This window comes from Chanos chanos, chromosome 8, assembly GCF_902362185.1.
Source record: "Chanos chanos chromosome 8, fChaCha1.1, whole genome shotgun sequence".
NCBI lineage: Eukaryota > Metazoa > Chordata > Actinopteri > Gonorynchiformes > Chanidae > Chanos > Chanos chanos.
In genome coordinates, this window is record NC_044502.1 from 11883987 (window position 1) to 11905575 (window position 21589).

At 42.7% G+C, this 21589-nt stretch overlaps 1 protein-coding gene across 1 annotated transcript in view; it reads left to right on the forward strand.

Annotated features, from left to right (window-relative positions):
• rptor (regulatory associated protein of MTOR, complex 1) overlaps window positions 1-21589 on the forward strand; it is a 105205-nt gene that overhangs the window by 79801 nt on the left and 3815 nt on the right. Inside the window, exons 22-32 of the mRNA XM_030782217.1 lie at window positions 1736-1854; window positions 6851-6954; window positions 7400-7577; window positions 7915-8025; window positions 11935-12040; window positions 14601-14715; window positions 15037-15161; window positions 15315-15416; window positions 17707-17754; window positions 20883-20989; window positions 21184-21311. Coding sequence (XP_030638077.1) covers window positions 1736-1854; window positions 6851-6954; window positions 7400-7577; window positions 7915-8025; window positions 11935-12040; window positions 14601-14715; window positions 15037-15161; window positions 15315-15416; window positions 17707-17754; window positions 20883-20989; window positions 21184-21311 — 1243 coding nt within the window. The remainder of the gene's footprint in view (window positions 1-1735; window positions 1855-6850; window positions 6955-7399; window positions 7578-7914; window positions 8026-11934; window positions 12041-14600; window positions 14716-15036; window positions 15162-15314; window positions 15417-17706; window positions 17755-20882; window positions 20990-21183; window positions 21312-21589) is intronic.

The window sequence follows — 21589 nt, forward strand, 5'->3', positions numbered from 1 at the left end:
CGCGTAGTTTCAGACCGTAATGAATTCATTTCCAATAACGAAGAATTCTCACATACTCATTCTCACAAATATAGTGTCATTTCGGCGCTGGAATGTTATAACCACCTAGTGGAAACATTTATTACTGCACTTCACAAAGTCTTCCTCACGCCACTGCAGAAACTCGCCCTGCATATTTAATGAATCCATCTAAATTAGAATTACAGCCCTATTTAAACCATCCAGCAGAACACCAGTTTATCGGTGCCATTACGCCCTCACGCCCCGCCCTCTTAACGTCGGTCTCCTGTAATTCCTCTTTGTGTTTTCTCAGAACATCCTCTCAGGGGTTTTGGGGTCAGCCATCGTTGGCTTTTTAACTCTCAGCATTTCCTCTCTTCTCTGCAGCTTGCATTTTTTTTTTTTTCTTCTTCTTCTTCTTTTTTTTTTTTTTCTCTTTACCAAGTGTGATGTGTGTGGGGGGAGAGACAGGGAGTATGTGGAAATAAAAAGGGAAGAGAAGTAGGTGGTGGAGTGTGTGTGTGTGTTTGGGGGCGGGGGTCCCCAGAGACACGGTTCAAGTAGCTCTTTGGATTGAGCGTATGTTAAGACAGGAGATGCGGTAGGAATGCCAATGCCTCAGTGTTTACCATTCTGAAATGCCTCTCTTCAAACACACACACACACACACACTCTGTCACTGCTTCTCTGTCTCTCTTTCTAACACACACACACACACACACACTTTCTCTACCTGCACTGCAGGAGGGAACACACACTGTTAATCACTGATACAGCCAGTTTTCTTACAAAGGGTGGTTGCAGGCAACATGCCAGTGTTGACAGTTGTGGAAAGATACTCCCCTCAAAATAAAGGTACAAAGGTACAGATTCTCATCAAGAGTAACTGAGCTCTTTGTGCTGGATGATCCAGCCATTGAGTTTTGTCAGGAGGGGATGGATTGAAACGAGTATTGACTTCTCACAGGAGACGAGAGAGAGAGAGAGCGAGAAACTGCAAAAGCGGGAGAAAGAAAAAAAAAAAAAGAATCTTAACGTCGTCTCCGAGTGATAAGGCTCTCGCAGGAGAGAGAGAGAGAGAAAATGTCAAACTGATTTCAGGCTGTTGTCCCAGCTGGATTGACACAGTGAGAACTGTAATGATTTCCTTTCATGTTCATGTAACGTAATGATAACAAGCACCACGCCATCTAATGGACAATAAATCACAACACTTCATTCATCTCTCGTCTGTCGCCCTCTCTCTCTCTCTCTCTCTCTCTCTTTCTCTCTCTCTCTCTCTCTCCCCCTCTCTCTCTCTCTCCCTCTCTCCGCTGTGCTTCGTCTGTTTTCTCAGAGCGCTCGGCATATGAATATGAGTATGACTGGCCATCCTGTGTTTTATCATTATTTCAATGAAAATCTGTTGACACGACTTACATCTCTCCTTACCCCCCATATTCCTTATGGTTGGTTTTGTTGCTTCTGCTGAGGCTGTTCTCTCTCCCTCTTGCTCTCTCCCTCTCACACTCTCTCTCTCTCTCTCTCTCTCTCTCTCTCGCAGTAGTGTGGCAGTAAGAGGAAAATGAAAACAGATGTTGAATGAGCGTAACAGGTGGATTCTTCTTCAGGGGAACGGTGGTTGAGTCAAAGTGCTTTGCTCAACCGTCCATCAAGTGTTGTTTGACTGCTTTCTGCCATGTTTTCTCCCTGTCTTGTGTTTGCTAAGATCTCTTGTGGGTTTTCTCATTTGCAGGTGTGTCCTTCAACAGCGTGTACACACAGATCTGGAGAGTGCTGTTACACTTGGCGGCAGATCCTTTTCCGGAAGTTTCTGATTTGGCCATGAAGGTCCTCAACAGCATTGCGTATAAGGTCATTCTACGGCTTCTTTTTATTTATTTATTTATTTATTTATTTATTCAGTTCTGTTTTAATTCTGTCTTTTCGATTGTCATGTGAATTTACTTTCATATCTGGTATATGGGTACATTTTTAATGTGTCCCACTTTATGCAGTTTGTTCAACATGCATTTATCTGTATGCGTATGCACACAGACCTTCTCTGCATCCTTTATCTCAAACACTCAGTCATAGACGCACTCAAAGCAGTGCAGTGCAGAACCCCACTGACAGACCTGGAGCTGTTTGTATTGTGCAAATGCAATTAAAGGAGGATTGCTCCCTTAGGTTTAGAGCTGTGGAAAGGAATGACAGAGAGAAGTAAGTCATAAGTTAAGAAGGTAATAACCGCCACCAGATCCCTCTCCACTGTCCTCTTTTCTTTTTTTTTCCCCCTCGCTTGCTGACATCGACAGTGTCCTCGGTCCCCGCGAAACCTCTCATCTCCCGTTTAAGACTCCCCTCTCTACTCTACAGCGTCCTGCCACAGTTCAGTACAGCACAAGCCACTAATGAATTAGAGCACCCACAGTTTTCCCTCTCTCTCTCTCTCTCTCTCCCTCTCTCACTCCCTCACTGCTGATACTGAACTTACAGCACTACTGCTGCAGCGTTTCTTCATTTGCTTTGCCCATGGCTAGGGCACTGAGATACGATATCTGCAGAGGGTTTTATTTATTTATTTATTTATTTATTTATTTCCCCTTGGACAGGGTATTGTGGTTTTTTGGGGTTTTTTTGGTTCACCGGGTCCAGTCCTGCTTGTTGTTTATGATCCCAGTCCTAACGTATGGTTTGTTCAAATTTTAGACTTTTAAAGAGACAGAGAAATTGATAGGACTGGGATTACTGTAGTGTAGCCCTAACACATGGTTTGTTCAAGTTTTAAACTTAAAAGACACGTAGAAGTTGATAGGACTACACTACACCAAGAGACCGATGTATCGCAGTAATTTGTCTCAATAAATACATCACTGTGAAATTGAAGAAGTTTTTAGGGCATATCTAAACAAACCAAAGTTTTTATGATCAGATTTTGTCTGAAGGTCTCTAATGTCCACAAAGAAGCAAAACTCTGGGGAAGATACTTTTGATTTAGAGAGGATCAGCTTTTCACCACTTTGTAGTTGTCACATTTGGTTAGAGAAACTGGATGCATGTGCAGGTCAGTTTCTGTTTTATTTAAGTCAACCGTTAAAGTCAATTAAGTCAACATTAAGTCAAACAAAGAAGACTTCAGGAACTTACAAGAATACAGATTCCGGCTTCAGGCAGGCAGACAGACAGACAGACAGACAAACAGATAACCAACGCAAGACAATACAACTCAGGCGTTGACAGTTCCACACAAAGAAACAAGGGAAAAGCCGAAGTATTTATACCAATCAGAACAGGACTAGATTAGCTGAACCAGGTATAACTAACAATTGGCTAAGATGGTTAACTCAGGGAAACCAGGAAGTGCAGATCTTATCAGCAAGCCACCTGATGGGGAAAGAGAGGACCAGGGCGTGACAGTGGTATTATATTCATTCAGCTCCTTCTTGCTTTGTCCAAACTTTCTGTTTTATTCAGTTACAACAAACACAGCAGTTACTCTTCAAGTATTCCCAACCTTCAAAAAAAGACACTGAACATAGCTTTTAAGTCTCTGCACTGAAAAAGAAAAATAAAAGCACCTCGGACGTCATTACGACGTGAACAGAGCAGAGAGCATCTTTGGGAAATGCCCGGATTCCTGAGCGGACTTCCTTTTTTTTTTTTTTTTTCTGTTTGACTCGTGATTCCTCGTTTCTTTGATCCGGTCTTTGGTTTTACTTTGGGAGTTGCGTGTTCGTTCCCGAGTTGGCTGTTGCTGCAGCAGGATTATCTTTGACCGCGGAGTTCAGGGAAAAGAGAGCTTGCATAAAGAGTTCTTCACCATCCTTCTGACTGACAGCCTTTAAAGCATTGAAGTACTACTGCCAAAGTCCTCTTACTTAGTATTCCTTACTGAGCCAAACCAGCTAGAACCCAGATCCTCGACAAGATCAGTGGTACTTGGAGACGGGGTCCGAAACTCCACGTTTAATACCCGCTTTCACCCAGAAATACCCCCTCCATTTATTCTTTTTTTTTTTTCTTCTTCTTTTAAAGGATCGGGAAGAAAACGAAGATTTGTAGAGAATTTATCTTGATCGTATCACAGCTGTCATCAAAGGCCTGTTTTGGCCTCCTTCACTTCTCCGGCTCCATCGTGTTTGCCTTGGGCAGCCTGTTAAGAGGCTAACGTACGCGCAAGGGGCGCCGCCTAGGAGCGTGCTCCCCACACCCCGGCATTTTGGAAAAGGAAGAACAGGATCAAAGTAAAAAAAAAAACAAAAAAAAAACACAACATGCTTAAAGTTAATGCCAACCCAGAGTCACGGTTAAATACAACTCTTAGCCTCCAGTTTAGCATTCAGAGCAAGCTTTAGTTCTTATTCACCAAATATCACAGAGTATGGCCCCTTTTGTACCTTAGAGAGTCAATCTCAAACATCTACCCAATATTTATTTGTGTAGAATCCTTTCCTCTGCATCCTTGTAATTGAAGTGTATGTCTCTCCCAAGAAAAAGTCGCATCTGTTAAGTGCTTTAGTGCTTGATATAAAAAAAAAAAAATCTAGTCACCATATATTTTTAATAGAGTACCTCTTCAATACATGGTTGAAGTCTAATTATCACAATCTCCAAGACTCATTAATTTTTAAATATTTAAATATTGAAGTAATGATTAATTTCTGCTGCAATGAGTTAGACAAGGACAATATAACACATTTTTAAAGTTTGACTTTATTGAAAACTCTGTTAACTCAGTGAACCAGTCAGTGTTCCAGTCGCTGGTATATACAGTAGTAATTCACTGAGGTCTGCTCACTACAGGACTTTGTAAGCTGCCTGCACTGGACCCTATCCATTGTCCTTGAATCATCATTTTTGGTTTTAACCAATCAGAGCACCATTTTATGTTAATATACATGGTAAAAGAGCGATCTCCCTTTTTTTTTTTTTATTCATAAGATATGTCTGCATCCACCTTTAATAATTGAGCACTTAGGAGGATAGTGCGGCACATCCCCCGTCCACCGGGATCTCTGAGCAATCATTGTGTCCACACAGCTTTGTTTAGGAGGCTGTTGGAAGATGAATTAATCAAGAGAATGGAGGAGACAGAACAGGATGGAAAATATCTCAGAGCAGTGCTGCGACTGCCAAGCCTACCTAAATATCCCAAAAACCCCCCCACAGCGCCCTCCTCTCAACGTCGTGGAAGGAGATACCAACACGTCAGCCGTCTCGATATGGGGGAACGCGAAAGTTAAGTAAAGCTAGAAACGCCAACAACTTTGGACATAACGAAAATCCCGTTGTGAATACAGACTCGAATTCTTTTCATTTCACACCCAGTTTGTCACCGCGTCAGTCCCCGGTGCACCTCGGGTCATTAACGAGAGACGTTGGTCCGGAACATTCTTCAGTCCGCACCGTTAATGAGTCTGAAGTTAAATCTGAGTAAAAAACAACGCTTTGACTCATACTATAGGCAGTATACATCGGAGATGCATTGTTGAAAATATTCAACGTGAATGACATTCTCCTATGTTTACCTATGCCATTCTTTTTAATTGCACTATAATCCTAAACAGACAAAACCACAGAGTCACCCAATCAGCCGGAGCTATTCACTTTCTCTCTGCTCTCATTGCTTTGTCTTATGGCTCCCATTTCAACGGATTATAGTCAGCTCTGTGTCATAAACATCCGTGAATACTGCAGTCGGGGTAAAAACAATGGAAAAAGAAAGAGAAAAGAGATCATTGATGTAAGGTATTGTGAGTTATTACAGTAAAAAGGACTGTCACTATTCAATCTTGCACCTAAAAGGTGTGTGCGTGCATGTGTGTGTGTATGTGTGCCTGTGTGTGTGTTTCTGGAAGTGTGTGTGTGCGTTTGTGCATATAAATATCTTTCTATAGGTTTGCAGTTTTTGTGTTTTATAACTTGAATTACAGTGCGCTGTAGAATTACTGAAATATGTGATAATGACATTCTTGTCTCTCAATCCAATTAATTCTTCATCTCTGAGGTATAAAGCCTCTTTCAAATTAGAGAACACATTTCCATAATAAGTGCCTTTCCTTTGCTTTCCTTCTATCTGTTTTTCTTTTTAATGAAGAGTCGGGCACCAGACACAGGCAATTAACGTGGGTGTGAAACCACAAACATGTTGCATTTTCAGAGCGGCTATAGCGAACTTCCAGTCTAACCCCTCAGCTCACAAGAATTAGCATAGAAATCAAATAAAGGAGAAACTCCAGATGGCAGGAAAAAAAACCCTTGTACGGTTGTTAACTGGATTTGGATAGCTTATAAGTTTGCCTCTACTGCTTTAGTAAACAGCTCTGTACTCATCAGCTTCTCATTGCTTCTTTTGTGTCTGTTTAATGTCATATTCCTCTCTTAACATCCGTATTAGAGCATTTTTCCCTGGCCACTGAGTGCTACGGAGAGTAGGTTTGCTATTGCTCCAGTGTGAGAAAATTGTTCCATCTGTGGACAGACCACCTTTTCTTTCAACACAGTCAGTTTCTGGGTTTCTTGGAAAGCATTGGGTTAATGAGATACGGCCTATTTTTGGCAGCAACAGAAAAAAGTCCAAAAAAGGATTTTCATTGTGTTTTAAACTTGAGACGTTTGCTTGATTGTGGTAGCTATTAATGATGTCCGTTACACCAAGTAGATTATAAAGATCTATATATTTTTGCCTAAGTATCATTCTGACATTATATCAAAAAAACACGTAGCTGTGTGCAGAAGCTTTGTCCTTTGGACTTGATGCGGAGGAGAAGAGTTGAGAGGGGATTGGTCACTTGGCTTTCCTCTTTAATCCAACCTCTAGAGAATGACCCGTGTAGAGATCTGAGGGAGAACTGTTTGTGTCTTTCAGGCGACTATGAATGCACGGCCGCAGAGGATTCTGGACTCCGGTTCTCTCACCCAGTCAGCACCAGCAAGTCCTACCAGCAAAGGCACACACATTCACCAAGCTGGGTGAGTGGCCACACCCACGACAACACCTCCACACCCACAGTACACGCCTACGCACATTCCCCAAACTGAGCGAACCATCACAACCCATGTGCTACAGTTTAATCAAAAAAACACTAACATTTCAAATGTAAGACTACCACAGTAATCCTTTTTTATTTATTTTTTTTATAAGATGAATGTGGCGGGCATTAAAACATGAGAAATTATGGTGTTTGTATGTTTTCATAGCGTGTTAACCAACCATACGTTATCTGTGCTGTACTAACCCGTTTGGGGATGTCTCTCTTTAAAATGAGATCCTTGTGCCCTGGGTGTGTGGCCTTGGGTGTGTTAATACATACAGCAGCTTTGCATGGAGCCCCGGGTTGACTTGCATTAATGTTGTGTTATGGCCTACGTGTTGTAGTGCGCCCCACAGATCCAATCGCTGTTCATCTTCTTCCAGTGGCTCCCCCCCAATGCCAAGCGGCAGCAGCTCTAGCCTCACCAACGAGGTGCCCAAACCCCCCGCCCGCGACATGCCCCCCTCCCGCCCACCCTACACGCCCACTCTGGGTGGGCAGGCACCCCACTCCCACCAGTTCCCACGCACGCGCAAGATGTTCGACAAAGGACCCGACCAGGTACTGTTGGCCTAAGTGGGGGGGATTGCCTGGAATGTCTTCAAATCTATTCGGCCATTTAGTTTTGTGACTGTAATACTTTTTGTCTGTTTATTGTTTCTCAGAGATGTTGTAAAAGTAATGATTGTGTGGGTGATTTCAATTTTAAAAGAGAACTTCTGAAGCACCTTTCGTTTAGTATCTGTGTGCAAAATAAATGTTTCGTGTTATCTCAGTCATTATCATAACCATTGATTATTTTTTCTCTCCCCGCTTTTGCCTGGCTGTCTATCTGTCCTTTTTGTTTTTTGTCCTCTGTTTTGTGTGTGTGTGTGTGTGTGTGTGTTTTGTTGGATAGACGACTGAAGATGGGGACGAAACAGGTGGTCACAGGAATTTCATCAGTGCGACCATGCAGACAGGTCTGTGCGACTGGAGCGCCAAGTATTTCGCACAGCCTGTGATGAAGGTACAACTCTCCCCTTTCTTAGAGGAACTGGACACATTAATATAATTTTGGTGCATTAATTGCCGGTTTAGATCTATGCACCACATTATATTAACCCATGAACCTCAGCTTTAGAGCCGTATTCATGATATCAGACTGTTAAACCAAAATGGTAATGTAACCAAAATGGTAATAGGCATTATTCAACATGGAGCCAAAATGGCCTCGTAATGGTAATTATATGACATGGAGCCAAAATGGCAGCTTGACTTATGCTCAATTAGTGGTACAACTGCTGTCCAAGTGAGAGCAGTTGAATTATATTATGATATTTGTATTCTGATATCATAATTTCTACCGTTCTTTTTTTTTTATTTATTACAACAGACAGATTTAGGGCCTGTGGTAAGAACTGTTCTGATTTATTGAATTAATCTAGCTTATTGTTTCAAACCTAGTGGTATGTTTACACAGGCAGATTTTGACCCTGTGAGAATGAATAAAGGGAACCACTGTGGCACGTTGAGTAATTACTGGCTGAGGTTGTGTTTAAGTGTGTTCTCCATCTGCACTCTGATGTGAGGTAATGATACAGTCTCTCGGTCAGTTGTCTCAGGTATTGTAGCACATGTATCACTATATAGCTCTAACTACGACCTCTCTCTGAAGACATGCCATTACCTCAGGAATAAAGCAAGTCTGAGCTGCTAGCTGCCTCTAGCTCAGATTAATTGGGAGACTGGGTTGTGATGTCATTAATAATGCACTGTAGAAGGAATGGGAGAGATAGAACGACAGAGAGCAACCCCCCCCCCCTCTCATTACCGCACACACACATTTTCCAACACTGCTCTCAGTCAAATTTGAAATGTCCTCACAATTTGTTCCGCTAGCTCGAGCCAAAGTCTTCCAAGGCCATTTTCCGAAGTTCGATCTAAGGTCTCGCAAAGTGTCTTTATGTCTCGGCTCAAGGTTGTGGTGCAGTGAGAATTGTCTGGCACCATATGGACAAGTCTGGGTTTTTTTTCTTTTTTTTTTTTTTTTCCATTGAGAACACAGCTTTGTCTGGTTTCCTTTACCTGCATTTCTGTCCTTACCCTTACTGCCTGTCTGGTGGTTATAATTGATTACAGAAAGGACTCAATATTACACAGCGCCCTCTTACACCGGATATAAATCCTTATGACAGTTCACTAGACAAATTGTAAGTTAGTCTGACATTGTATACCTGCGTTTTTACAGATGTGTCACTTGGGTCGTAAAGAGGCATCGGCGTCTTACTTAAGACTTTATCGAATTGGGTTACCGCCTGGGGTACATGTCCGTTTGAACTTGAACTTGACCCGTCGTCGTGCCAAAGCCTCTTAGTTCTCCTCTCAAACATCTTTTCATCTTTCTGTCTTACTCAAATAAAGAAAGGGGCGGGGGGGGGGGGGGGGGGGGTGTGACTGTCAGCTTGTCTTTTTTAGGTTGGCTAAACCTGCCAAACTTGATACAGTCAAGCACGAGGAGAAAGCTTGCCTGTTAGGTATCAGAGTGCTGCGTTGCAGGATTGTGAGTGCTCTAGAAAGCCCATCTTTAATGCCGAGATTCAGTTCACTCAAGTGTGTGGTCAGACTATCATACCCCTGTGTCAGCAAGTGTGGGTGTTTGAAATTTTTTTTTTTTTTTTTTTTCCTTACGTAAAAAAATGGCTGTGCAGTTATTATAGGGAGGTTTTGTGCGTGTGTGTGCGTGTGCCTGTCCAGGTGTATGTGTGTGTGTATTCACATATGTTATTATAGGTTTGTGGAAAAGGTTCATGTAAAACACAATAATACGGTTGTGCGCTGTATGCTTGTGATGTAATGATGTATTGGTCCATATAGGTCTGTTATGTGTGGGTGTTTTTGTGTTTTGTTTTGTTTTGCTTTGTTTTGTCCTGTTCTCAATCATGTGGACATGCATATTAAATGCATTTGTTTGCACATGCGATGGGCGCCTCGGGCGTGTTCATTGTTAAGACTTGCAAATGTATAAACATTAACATATATTCTAAATAGCCATCAGGTAAAATGAAACTATATTCATTCACATTCACGCTCCCAGTTCAGAGCCAGTGTCATGAGACTGACGTCCAAGATGGCATACTACAGTCTTTCTCATTTTTTCTTTCTCTCTGTCTTCCTTTCTTTGTCTCTTTCTCTTTCTCTCTCTTTCTTATACCGCCCCTCCCTTCTCCGTTTTCATGACTGTGACACTATGTGTATCTGACAGAAAGGACATATGTAGGCACATGTGGCAATGCAGGGGGCTTGTTTAACATTCAGCGGGCAGATCGGCCACTGCTGGTCTGGAAATGTGCTTTAATAAGCAGAAGTGACTGTGAGCAGAGAGAGAGAGCGAGAGGGAGAGAGAGGGAGAGCTCCATTAAAGTCCATTACAGTGATCCTCCTGTTATTAGCGCTTCCTGCCAATAATGGTAATGTGTGGACCGGCAGTCCAGGCTGCAGTGCAGTGCAGAGCAGAGCAGAGCAGTGTCTGCCCGTGTCTGAGATGAAAAGAAGAAGATTTAGAGCTTAAGGTATTTACTCTTAAGAAATGCTTGATCCCGACAGTAAGTTCACTTCAATCTGCGGCCACCATCGCACGCTAGCACAGATAAAACCCAGCAACAGCGTCTCATTCTGCGGACACGCAGCCTCATGTGAAAAACACCATAAAAATGTAAGCTTCAGTAGGGAACTTAATATAAGACAGAGGGGGGTTTTTTTTGCTCTTCTCGTTTTCTCTTTGTCGTTTTTCTTTTTCTCTTTTTCTTTTCATCTTTATCCCCGGTTTTACTATTATCTTATTACCTCCAGAAGGAGCAATACACATTGGAAATGACTTCTGAAAACGCCGAGCAAATGTTCCCCTCTTATTCTGTCGTTTCTTTCGTGCCGCTGTAACCAGGCTGACAAAGAAATTATATGAATACAGAGAAGTCTTTTTTTTTTTTTTTTCCTCCCCTGCTCTAAAATGCTTTGTGAATTCGAGCCAAATGAGCGGGGAAGTCACGCTCAGCCTTGTGCTTCGGGTCCTGCCACCTGTTTCTCAGGAATAAACAGGTACTTCATCGACTCTCATTAGCGGATTGATTCGTTGCTCTGTAACTCCAGGAGCAATGTTCAGTCTCCATCCAAGATCGTAGAACGAAGAAGGAGCTTAGGTTTGCCCCCCCCCCCTCCCTCAGTGACTATCTTTAGGGGGTTTCTGCTACCGTGCAATCGATAGGCGCTAATTAGCTGTAGCGGTGGTTTCCCCGTTCAGGGCACCGTGGGAAGGAGGACAGAAAAGCCCTGACATGAAGAGTTGCCCTCTGTTCAGCTTTATCATCAGAACTACGGTGAATCGTGACACGGAGTAAGCAACACGTTACTCTAATGAGGAGAGGTAGTGAGAGAGAGCGAGAGTAAGTTAGAAATGAGTGAATGAGAAAGAAAGGGGAAAGTGACAGTATTTGGGAGGGTGGTAAGAAAAAACCAGAGGGAAAAGGACGCATAAAAATCCAAAACTTTTTAGAATGGGCGAGGAGATGGAACATGGTTTCTCGTTCTTCCGTTTGGTCTCAGTCCCAGCTGTTAATTTCACTGTGTTGAAAACAGTGAAGACTCCGAAGGGAGTGTTGGCATAAAACTACACTGCATCTGCTCTATGATTGTCTAGAGAGAAAGTGAGGGAGAGAGAGAGAGAAAAGATTAGAGAAGGAGTAACAGAGATGGAACATCTGAGTGGAACACTGGTGACAGATAAGAATATATCCTTTGTTCAGGAAACAGTACCGTATATTTGTCTGTTTGTGACTATCTCTATATTGTCTCTTTATGACTGCATGCAATTTGAGCGGTGTGTGGTGGGAATGATTTTATATAGCATGCTTCATCTCCCTCTTTTTCTCTCTCTCTCTAGATTCCAGAGGAGCATGATATGGAGAGTCAGGTTCGTAAGGAAAGAGAGTGGAGGTTCCTAAGAAACGCCCGTGTCCGCAGACAAAGTCAGCGCATCATTCAGAGAGGTACGTCTCCAAACTTTAATAACCACGGCAACCTCCTCCAAACCTTCATCCGTAACCTCATTCATGTCTGTGTCACAGTAGAATAAACTCTCCCTTTCCCAATCTTATCAGTCTTCCGCTCTTTAGAAAACGCTCCTTTTCACTCTTTAAGAACTATCTCTCTCTCTGTGCAAAATAGAAATCAGTTCTTTTATATAAAACATTCTTTCAGACTCTTTGCACCCCTTTCAAATACTTTCTTTTTATTATTTTCTCTTTCAGGCTTTTTTGTCTGTCAAAATCTTTTATTTTTTAATGTGTTCTACCATAAAACATGAATATGATTTGTGTAAGAGTCAAGGTGTACTCTTGTTTTTTTTTTTTTTCATCTTGGCTCAAGCTATTAAACCGTTAAGACGTTACATAATTTCACTTTTCAAACAGTTCAGAATTTGATTATCATCAGAACAGTTTGGATAACTTGATTCGATATGTTTTGGCGGTTGAGCACGTGCGCGTATTTAGCATTTTGAATATATTTGTTCAAGTCAGTAAACAGAAAATGCACAACCACTGAAAAGAAAGGTTTACCAGTGTTGAATTTTTCTTTTTCACCATCAAGTGCAATCCAGTGGCTCTTCCGACTCCCTTTGCCTCTCACTGCTCACCGTCACTCACCGACTTTCGCAAGGGTATTATCACGTGAACAGCACCGTCCTCCGAAGGCGTTACGCTGTGTGGCACTGCTAGTTAACACTGTGAAATGATAGAGTGAGATGTTGATGCTAACTAAGCTGTAAGCACATATTATGAGATACGTATGCAAGTTTCCCTCACCTCGACTTAGGTCAGGTGACTACCATGTGTGAGGAGGACAAAAACAAGAGCACACAGGAAATAGGACATTCCAGATTAGGACACAAAATTGCATATTCAGCAGACAGCTGCAATAGTACACTCAGTTGTTTGTTTTCCGTATGGCTTTCTGATTCGCTCCGTAAACATGAACATTAATCTAGGCTAGACTAGATTAAACCGTAACTCCAGATCATTCCATAGATATAAATTACTGTTAAAACAGTATGTAATACACTGAATACTCAGTTATAAGGTTTAACAGTAGGGTTCTGAGTAACCTTAATGACTTGGAAATTGGAAGTTTATTGTAATTGTGATGCACTTGCGCAGCTATGATTGTCCAAGTACTTTTTAAGGACAAAAGAAAGTATTGTGATTTAAAGCACATTTAACATATCTAACACTGTCATCTTATTTCCACTTGCAATGACATGGTTTTCTCAGTTTTGCTCATGAGCTCTTTGTGACACACCCTGTGTTTTTCCAACGTCCAGCGAATGCAAGTGTTCATAAACACCAGTGTCATATTTTTCATGGGAGGACAGACTCAGACACTTGTCTTCATTAACTTTAAGGAAACCATTCCACACAATGTAAACTACTGATTATGTGTGGTGACGGCCTGCTTTGGGGACTCCAGTGAGTCGTTTTTTTATTTATTTTTTTTTCCCCCCTTTGTTTTCACCCTTCTTTTAAGGGGTGGTATTAAGCAGAGAGATTAGTAGATGAGCTAACCCTCCCACACACCCCCTCCCCTCCCCTCCCCTCCCCTCCTCAGTCGGCTGGTTAAATTCCTTACTACGGCGTGTGAGTCACACACATAAAAGATTTCAGGCTGTCTGGCTGCCCTGCTGTACGCTGCACAGTCTCAAACAGAATAGATAACATGCCCACGTCAGGCCGGCGCACGCACGGGCAAACACACAGACACACACACACACACACACACAGCGTCTCTCAGGACTCTCTTGCGTCATTTCCAAAACTCAAGCGCACGCTCACATGTCTCTCACTCCCTTCATCCTTTTTTCCCCCCCCCTTTTTTCTCTCCTCTAACAGCTCAGACTTGGCAAAAGATCGTGAGGGGTGTCCTCATTCAGTCTGCCCCAGCAAAACCACTAGAATAGAACCCAAATTCTACCCTCTGCTTCTCTTCTCCCTGTTACTGACCCCGTTTGGACGGTTTGACCCCCCACCCCTCGTTTTGTAAACTGTTCCCTCTTAAATCTCAGCCACACTGTTTAATGATTAAATGGGAAATTTCCTCACCTAATCATGAGGGTATGGCTTTTCACGCTGACATATCACAAAAGACTGACGACCCTGCATATTTTATGGCCTCAAAATATGTCACCAGTATTGAAGGAACAAATCATTTCGAAGCCTTTCCTGCCTTTTGGTCCTCCAGAGTTTAAAATATTTTCATTTGAAATGCCATGTTCAAAGTAAAGACTCGTATCTAGTGTGCACTTAGGATAAAACAAATGGCCAAAATCGAAGTTATACAACAGATTATGTAACATTCACCAGTGCCATTATTGCTTTTGAGCTGTTTATTTATTCATTTGATCTATTATCATTTCTTTGCTTAAAATCAAACTGAGAATCTGTCAGGCCTATATACTCTAGAAGACTGTTGCTATAGAAACTGAAATTCTTGAATTTGCCTCACATGTCTCTCCTATTTGACGGACTGGTCTGTCTGCCCCTACCCTTGTTCTAGGAGTGTCCCGATTGGACGACCAGATCTTCATTAATAGGAATCCCGGTGTGCCTTCCGTGGTCAAGTTCCACCCATTTAACCCTTGTATCGCAGTAGCCGATAAAGACAGCATCTGGTGAGGACGGATTTGATACACAGTATTATCACCAGCAGTTTAACTATCCTCTCTGCTGTCAATGACCTTGTTAGTAATGTGCTAACTGCCCAGAGAAATGGGCTACCCATGTTTCGAATTGGTGGTAAACCCTGGAAAAAAAAACACAGTAGTTACACAGACCTCCATAGAGAAGCGCTAATTGGGATCCCAAAGGCTCACACATTTCTTTAATCTGGTGTATCTTTGAAGTGAGGAATTACTTCTGTAATGTCCTACTATACTGTGTTTCTATGGTGTGTATAATGTACAATGCGTTTGCTTGTATGTGTGTCCTGACAGTTTTTGGGACTGGGAAAAGGGTGAGAGATTGGACTATTTTTACAACGGAAACCCACGCTACACACGAATCACAGCTATGGAGTACCTGAACGGACATGACTGCTCACTTCTGCTCACTGCTACTGGTCAGTGTGCCTGCTTCATATTATTGGAATTTTTTTTTACCCATGTCTATACTGTATACTTCACATTACCCCCTATCATTCCTGCCAATCCAAACAGAAATGATGTCATTACTTGTCTTTGTATGTAACGGATGTGTCTTTTTTTTGCGCTAGATGATGGAGCTCTGAGAATCTGGAAGAACTTTGCGGACCAGAGGAACCCTGAGATGGTGACAGCGTGGCAGGGTCTGTCTGATATGCTTCCCACCACACGAGGTCTGTGCACACACACACACGCACACACACACACACACACACACAGAGGCACATAGTTTTAGAGATAGAGAACACTCCCTCATCACTTCCCGCACGTTTTTCCCGCCTTCTATCATTTACATGGGTTTTCTCCTTATCTGACCTCTCCCCCTCGCTCAGCTCTGCCAACCTATGGGAAAATCAGAGGGAATTTCCAGACTTCAGGGATCTGTCGGGATTCTAGGGAAAACATTGGTATGGAAGCCCTCAGATGCCTCAGAAGCTTAGTTTGTAGTCTTTTGGGTTTAAAATGCAAATCGTTTTTTTGTGAACTTTGTGTTTTAGTACTTAGAGATACAAATCAGCACTTAGACGTAGACTAGGATACCAAAGCTTTTTTTTTAATTATTATTTATTTAGTTTTATTTCATTTATTTATTTATTTTTTTATTTGTTTTCATTTTGTTTTAGCTCAATCCCAATGAGCCGTGGTCTGTCGCAGCTAAGTTCTCCACCATCATTTAATTGCATATTTATAGCTTGTGGGACGTTTGGAAGTGAAGATAAGTCAAGTTGAGTTGAGGTCAGGTTTTTCAGAACAAGGCTAGCAAACAGCATGTCGGTCATGGAAGCTACATGCCAGGCAGTTACAGCCAATCAGGGTCACAGTCAGCCTCTCCATCACAGTCAGAACAGGAGAGCCATGCGCTCCTCCCTAATGAAGCCACGAGATCTCCTGCTGTCAGGGGGTGCCTGAGCACACGGACTCCCACAGCCTCCCTCTCTGATCAGGCAGCTGTCACATATGCAGTGCTCCTGTTACAGCAAAAATGGGGTTTTACTCCCCCCCCTCTCTCAAAAAAAAAAAAAAAAATTCTGAGCAAATCTTTCCACACTCCATTTTTTTAGTATTTTTTGTCTGTAAGGGTTTTTTTCATTTTTCTCCTCGTCGGCTCAGGTCTTAAGCCGTTCAGTGGACAAGTTTTGAATTTTTGGTTTAAAAGTGATGACATAAATGCTGGCCCAGTTGAGCTCCTGTACACGTGTTCACTCTAAGTCTAATAAGAAATGTGAGATTGTTTATATAGCATAGGTTAGACTGAATTAGCTTTGAGGGTACGGTCTAGTCTGAGTTGCTAAAAATATGCTTAGTCTCATCGAGGCTCAGTTTGGGTAAAGACTTCTCACACTTCCCTCCCAATTACAGATTGACACCACCTCTCCACACTCAATGGGTCACATCATAGTAAAGCTTCTAGCGAGCACAAAACTGTTAAACAAGCAATGCATCAGCTGATTGGTTTAGGGTATTTCCTCAGCACCAATCACTGGCCTTGTTTTTGGTTTTGCTCTTCCTCGGAGCTTTAGTGAATCTATACCTGCCCGCCTACGACCACTCTTCTTTTAAGTCTCAGCCCTCCCAGAGCGCTCTTCCCCAGGATAACGCATCAACGGCCCCTTTCTCCTTTCTTCTTCTTCATTTTGACTGTTCACACTCCATTCTTCTCCCAAGTCTTTTGTGCCGCTTATGTTTTTTTTGTTGTTTTTTTACATTTGTTTTGGTGTTCGGGCCCTTACGTGAAGCGGAACAAGGCTTTGTGTTTCCTATCAATGACTCTATTTGAAGTCGTTCTTTGTCATTATCGCCACGTGACACGCGCGCCGCGTGTCGCTCGGACCCGCGACGTCCTCATTGCTACGCCTCCTGAGGGCTCGGTCCCTGTGCTACGGGGGACGAAGTGGTCTGTGTTTATAGGCTATTGGGGGGGGAGTTCGGGTTTTCTTCTCTGAATAGGAAAGCCTGCGTTACATTGAGTGGTGACATTTTGGGCCATAATGTCGCCCCGTTATTTGGCTCTGAGCCGGAAAGCACGGCCTTGTTCACTTTCACACTGCTGCTTTGGGTTTGTGTGTGCGTGCGTGAGTGTGTGCGTGCGCGCGCGTGCATGTGTGCAGTTGGTTTCAGGTGCAGCCGTGTGAACTATGTTTTTGGAGTGTGGGATTTATTTTTGATGACTGGGTGTAATGTATTGTTTCGGTGTTTGTGTGTGTGTGTCTGTGTGTGTGTGTGTGGTGTGCATACAGTACGTGCGTGCATGTTTGTGTGGGCGTGGGTGCTTGTGTGCGTGTCTGCATGTGCGTGCGTGGGTGTATATGTATGTGTGTGTGTGTGTGCGCGCGCGTCTGTTTGTTTGTGTGTGTTTGTGTGTGTGTGTGTGTGTGGATACACTAACGCGGCGGTGTCCTCTGGCTGTTGTACTGACCTGCCCTCCTGCCATCCCTCTGTCTTCCTCTGCTTTCCCTCTCACAGGTTTAGCCCGACGGGTTTCAATCTATCTTGACAGGAGTAAGCAGGGAGGTGAGTGCTTCTCCCTTCTCTCCACTCTTCTCTTTCTTTTTGAGCTGTGTTTGGGCTGCACTAAAAAAACTAAGCCATTTGTTGTCCAATCTCTTCTTCCGAGCCCATTTTCCACCACTTTCCTCATTGGTTTTCTTGACGAATCACCTTACGCAACACTCTCTCTGACAGAAATGATTCCCATTGTGTATTTTTGACATTTCAATGAAATATTCACAATATGATTGAAATGATGTCTTTACCATGGTAGTACGTAGACCCGGCATTAGCCAAAGAATAATACTGTACCACACTATATGGTACCATGGAAAATGAACTTCTTTTAACGGGTATCTCCGGTAAAGTTTCTTTCAAGCACACTCTCTCTGAATAGCCTCATTAACAACCTCACCTCAACAAACAGCTTAAAGCATCTAACTCTTAGCTGACAGTATGAAATGAAATCGCTTCTCTACCCAAATAAGGTCATCATTCTCTCAGCAGTGTTACAGACCAGTGCGTATTTGTATGCTGTGTGTGTGTGTGTGTGTGTGTGTGTGTGTGTGTGTGTGTGTGTGTGAGCGAGCGAGCCTGACTTCCATGCAGTGTTTGTCTTTAGGCTGTGGTGGGAATCAATTGGACTCATTATACGTAGCTGATATCATTAACACCATCATCTCTGTTTGTTGAGCAAGTGGATTTCTTTGTCTCGCCTGTGTTCGGGCAGATGGAGCGTGTACCTAATTAGGCTGGTCTACAGATGTTTAGACTCTCAATTTGGAGTGGACCATGTTTTCCTTTCTGGGTTTTTTTTGTTTTGTTTTTTTTGGGGGGGGGGGGGGGTATTTGGAAAATGTTATGCGTTTCAATTTGACTTAGACTTGACCGACCTGAATTTTGAGAAAGTCAGTGCGGTAGTGGAGTAATATGTTCAAAGCTGTTGTTGTTTGTTTAGATTATTAAATGTTGTTCACATCACTGAACATGGCAAAACAATACTTGCCAGAGAATTGATCCCCGGCACCAGTACCATAAATCATCGTCTTCTTCAGATTGACAGAGTTTTTATGTAAGCACCTTAGATTTACTTTTTGGATTTTTATGGATTTTGTTTTATTCCTTTTGGGGTAGGGGTGGCAGGGGGGGCGGTGTACTACACGGCAGAAGTTTCTAAAGTAGGGCACCGGTCTGTGGGGTCTGTTTTAGTGTCACACTTGGCCCAGGGAAAATTGTGTCCTGCTCCATATAAAATTTGGCTACTCTTAAGAGGGACTTGGAAGCCGGTGTAAGATTCTGAACTTCAGATGGGAGATGGACAGTTCTGGAGTGTTAAGCTAAACGGGTTACCAAGGAGTCATTTTTCTGTCTGTCTCTTTTTTTTTTTTTTTTTTTATTAATTTCCAAATCCTGTGGTATTAGTTCTTAAAGGTCTCCTTAGACGTTCGTAATTGATAAGAGAGAGAGGTAAGAGGTCAATAAGGATTTGAATGTGGAAAAAGAAATTATCATTACTTTTTCCCCGGTTATAAATGGGAAAGGTGCAGTTTAGTTTTGAATTTGGATAAAGACATTTGAATGAAGTCAGACGTTTGTGGTGCTATGTGAAGATTGTTTGTGTGTGTGTTTGTATCAGGTCTGTTGTGTGGGGACACTTTGACTTTGAGGACCCTGCTGAGTGGAGATATACACACTTGTCTATTCAGAGACACTCAGAGCTGCAGTTGGACTGCTGGCTGTCCTTCTGTAATGTCCCTAGCCAAGTGTCCTACCTCTGTCCTCCAACAGCTAAACAAGCTAACAGAATTACTTATGGAAACTTTGGGGGGGGGGGGGTTCTTTAAATAATACAACCACATACATACACTCTACATGACAAGTAGCGCTGCATGAGAAGGAGTGACTATTCAAACAGGCTATTTAAGCTTTACTCTCAGTAATTCATTCAGTTAGTCATTAGCACTAGCATTCGTCAGTCCCACAGTCCACCATTGATAGAGCTCTGAACTAAGTTATTACTCACTTCTTGTGTTTTACGTTTTAATGCTAAAACCTGTGAAAAGTAACTTAAAAAGTAAATACCTCCATAAGTGATAACGTTATGCTCAGTCTTTGTTTGTGAGTCATTTACCTCTGTGCGTGTTAACCTTCTCAGTTCTAAAGCCGGTCAGAGATTTACTGTCAGGCTTTGACTGACAGCACAGGGGTTCACCTTTACCCCCCCCCCCCCCCCCCCCCCCCCACTGACTGATATGCTGTCCCACTCATCCATACTGTCCATATGGTTTCACACAAGGTCACACAAAACAAGAGGTCTGAGCCAGAACAGAGCTAATGCCCTGAATGCGCCATGCCCTTTGTTTCCTAACAAAGGTACTTTTGCCAAAAATGATTCAAATTTGCCATTTAAATCCCATGCTTCAATCCCCTCATTGGACACAAAGGCCATTGATGTCATTTACACAGACATATGTTTGATAAATGAGATGCGGTCGTCTCTCTTGGCATTGTCTAAAATGCGAATGGAGAATTGAAGCTAGCAGAAGTGTCGTTTTGTGAGAGGAGTGAGCGAAATACAAAAAGAGACAAAATAATTGGCTGACTCAATTGTAAGCAACTGTTTTTGCATTTTACCAGTTGCTTTATCTCAGGAATCAAATGATGATATTGTTGGAGAAATAATATGCTCCCTTAAGATAATCATTGTAGCAATCATGATAAACAATGTAACAACAATGTAATCGTTTATGTTAAAAGCTATAACTATACAATCTTTTGTATTACAAGAAATATCAAGATCTCTGTGTTCAAAAAGAAGAGGCCTGTGAGCGCTCCTATATCTGTTCTGTTGTCCTCTTTGAATCTCTTCATTGATTCAATTCAATATGTGTCAGGTTTTGATGCACTAAATATCAGTCACTCAAGAGGCCTAAGCAGATCAGATCTCTCAGTGTCAGAGAAAAGGGGCCTTAATCAAAGCATTAATCAAATCAGCAACTAAGAGAGGGGCTTTGGTGGTGATTGTGAGAGAGAGAGAGAGAGAGAGAGAGAGAGTGCACATGTGTGTACACTTGCTTGTGAGCGTGTCTCAAAGGGCAGTTTCTGTAAGTGTGTGTTGCGCAACAGTAAAAACTGGTTTCGTCCCCCGTAAGGTGCCGGCATGGTGGTGGACTGGGAGCAGGAGACCGGACTCCTCATGACGTCCGGAGACGTCCGCGTCATCCGCATCTGGGACACGGAGAGGGAGATGAAGGCTCAGGTACCGTGTCTTCCTACGCAGTGCCAACTCTGCAAACAAACACCTTCCTTAGACACCACAACAAGGATCTGTAGTCACACACTGACATAATATGGCGTCTCTGTACTGTAGTATTGGCAACCACTCCACAGTGGTGTTTATAGATGAGTTTGTGTTTGTGTGCATACATGTTTGTTTGTTTGTGTGTCCGATAGGACATCCTGACAGGCGCAGACAGCTGTGTGACAAGCCTGTCATGTGATCCTCAACGTTCTCTCATAGTCGCCGGTTTGGGTGACGGTTCCGTACGAGTATACGATCGCAGACTGGGACCCAACGAGTGGTAAGTCTGTTCTCACCCCTACCCTGTTGGTTTCCATCAAACCCTTTAACGCACTCCACACCGTTGGATCAGTCTCTGGTTTAGTGCCTCCGACTAGACAGCCGTGCCTCAAAGCCTTAACTATGCAAGTCGGGTCTCCTGCTCATAGAATGGAACAAGTCCATTACAGCTAAATGAGTCCGTCATAGAAAATGGCATGTTCATACGTATTCTCTGTGTTATAACTGAACAAATCATATGAAGAAAAAACAGCATTATGATATACTTTGAACACTAGA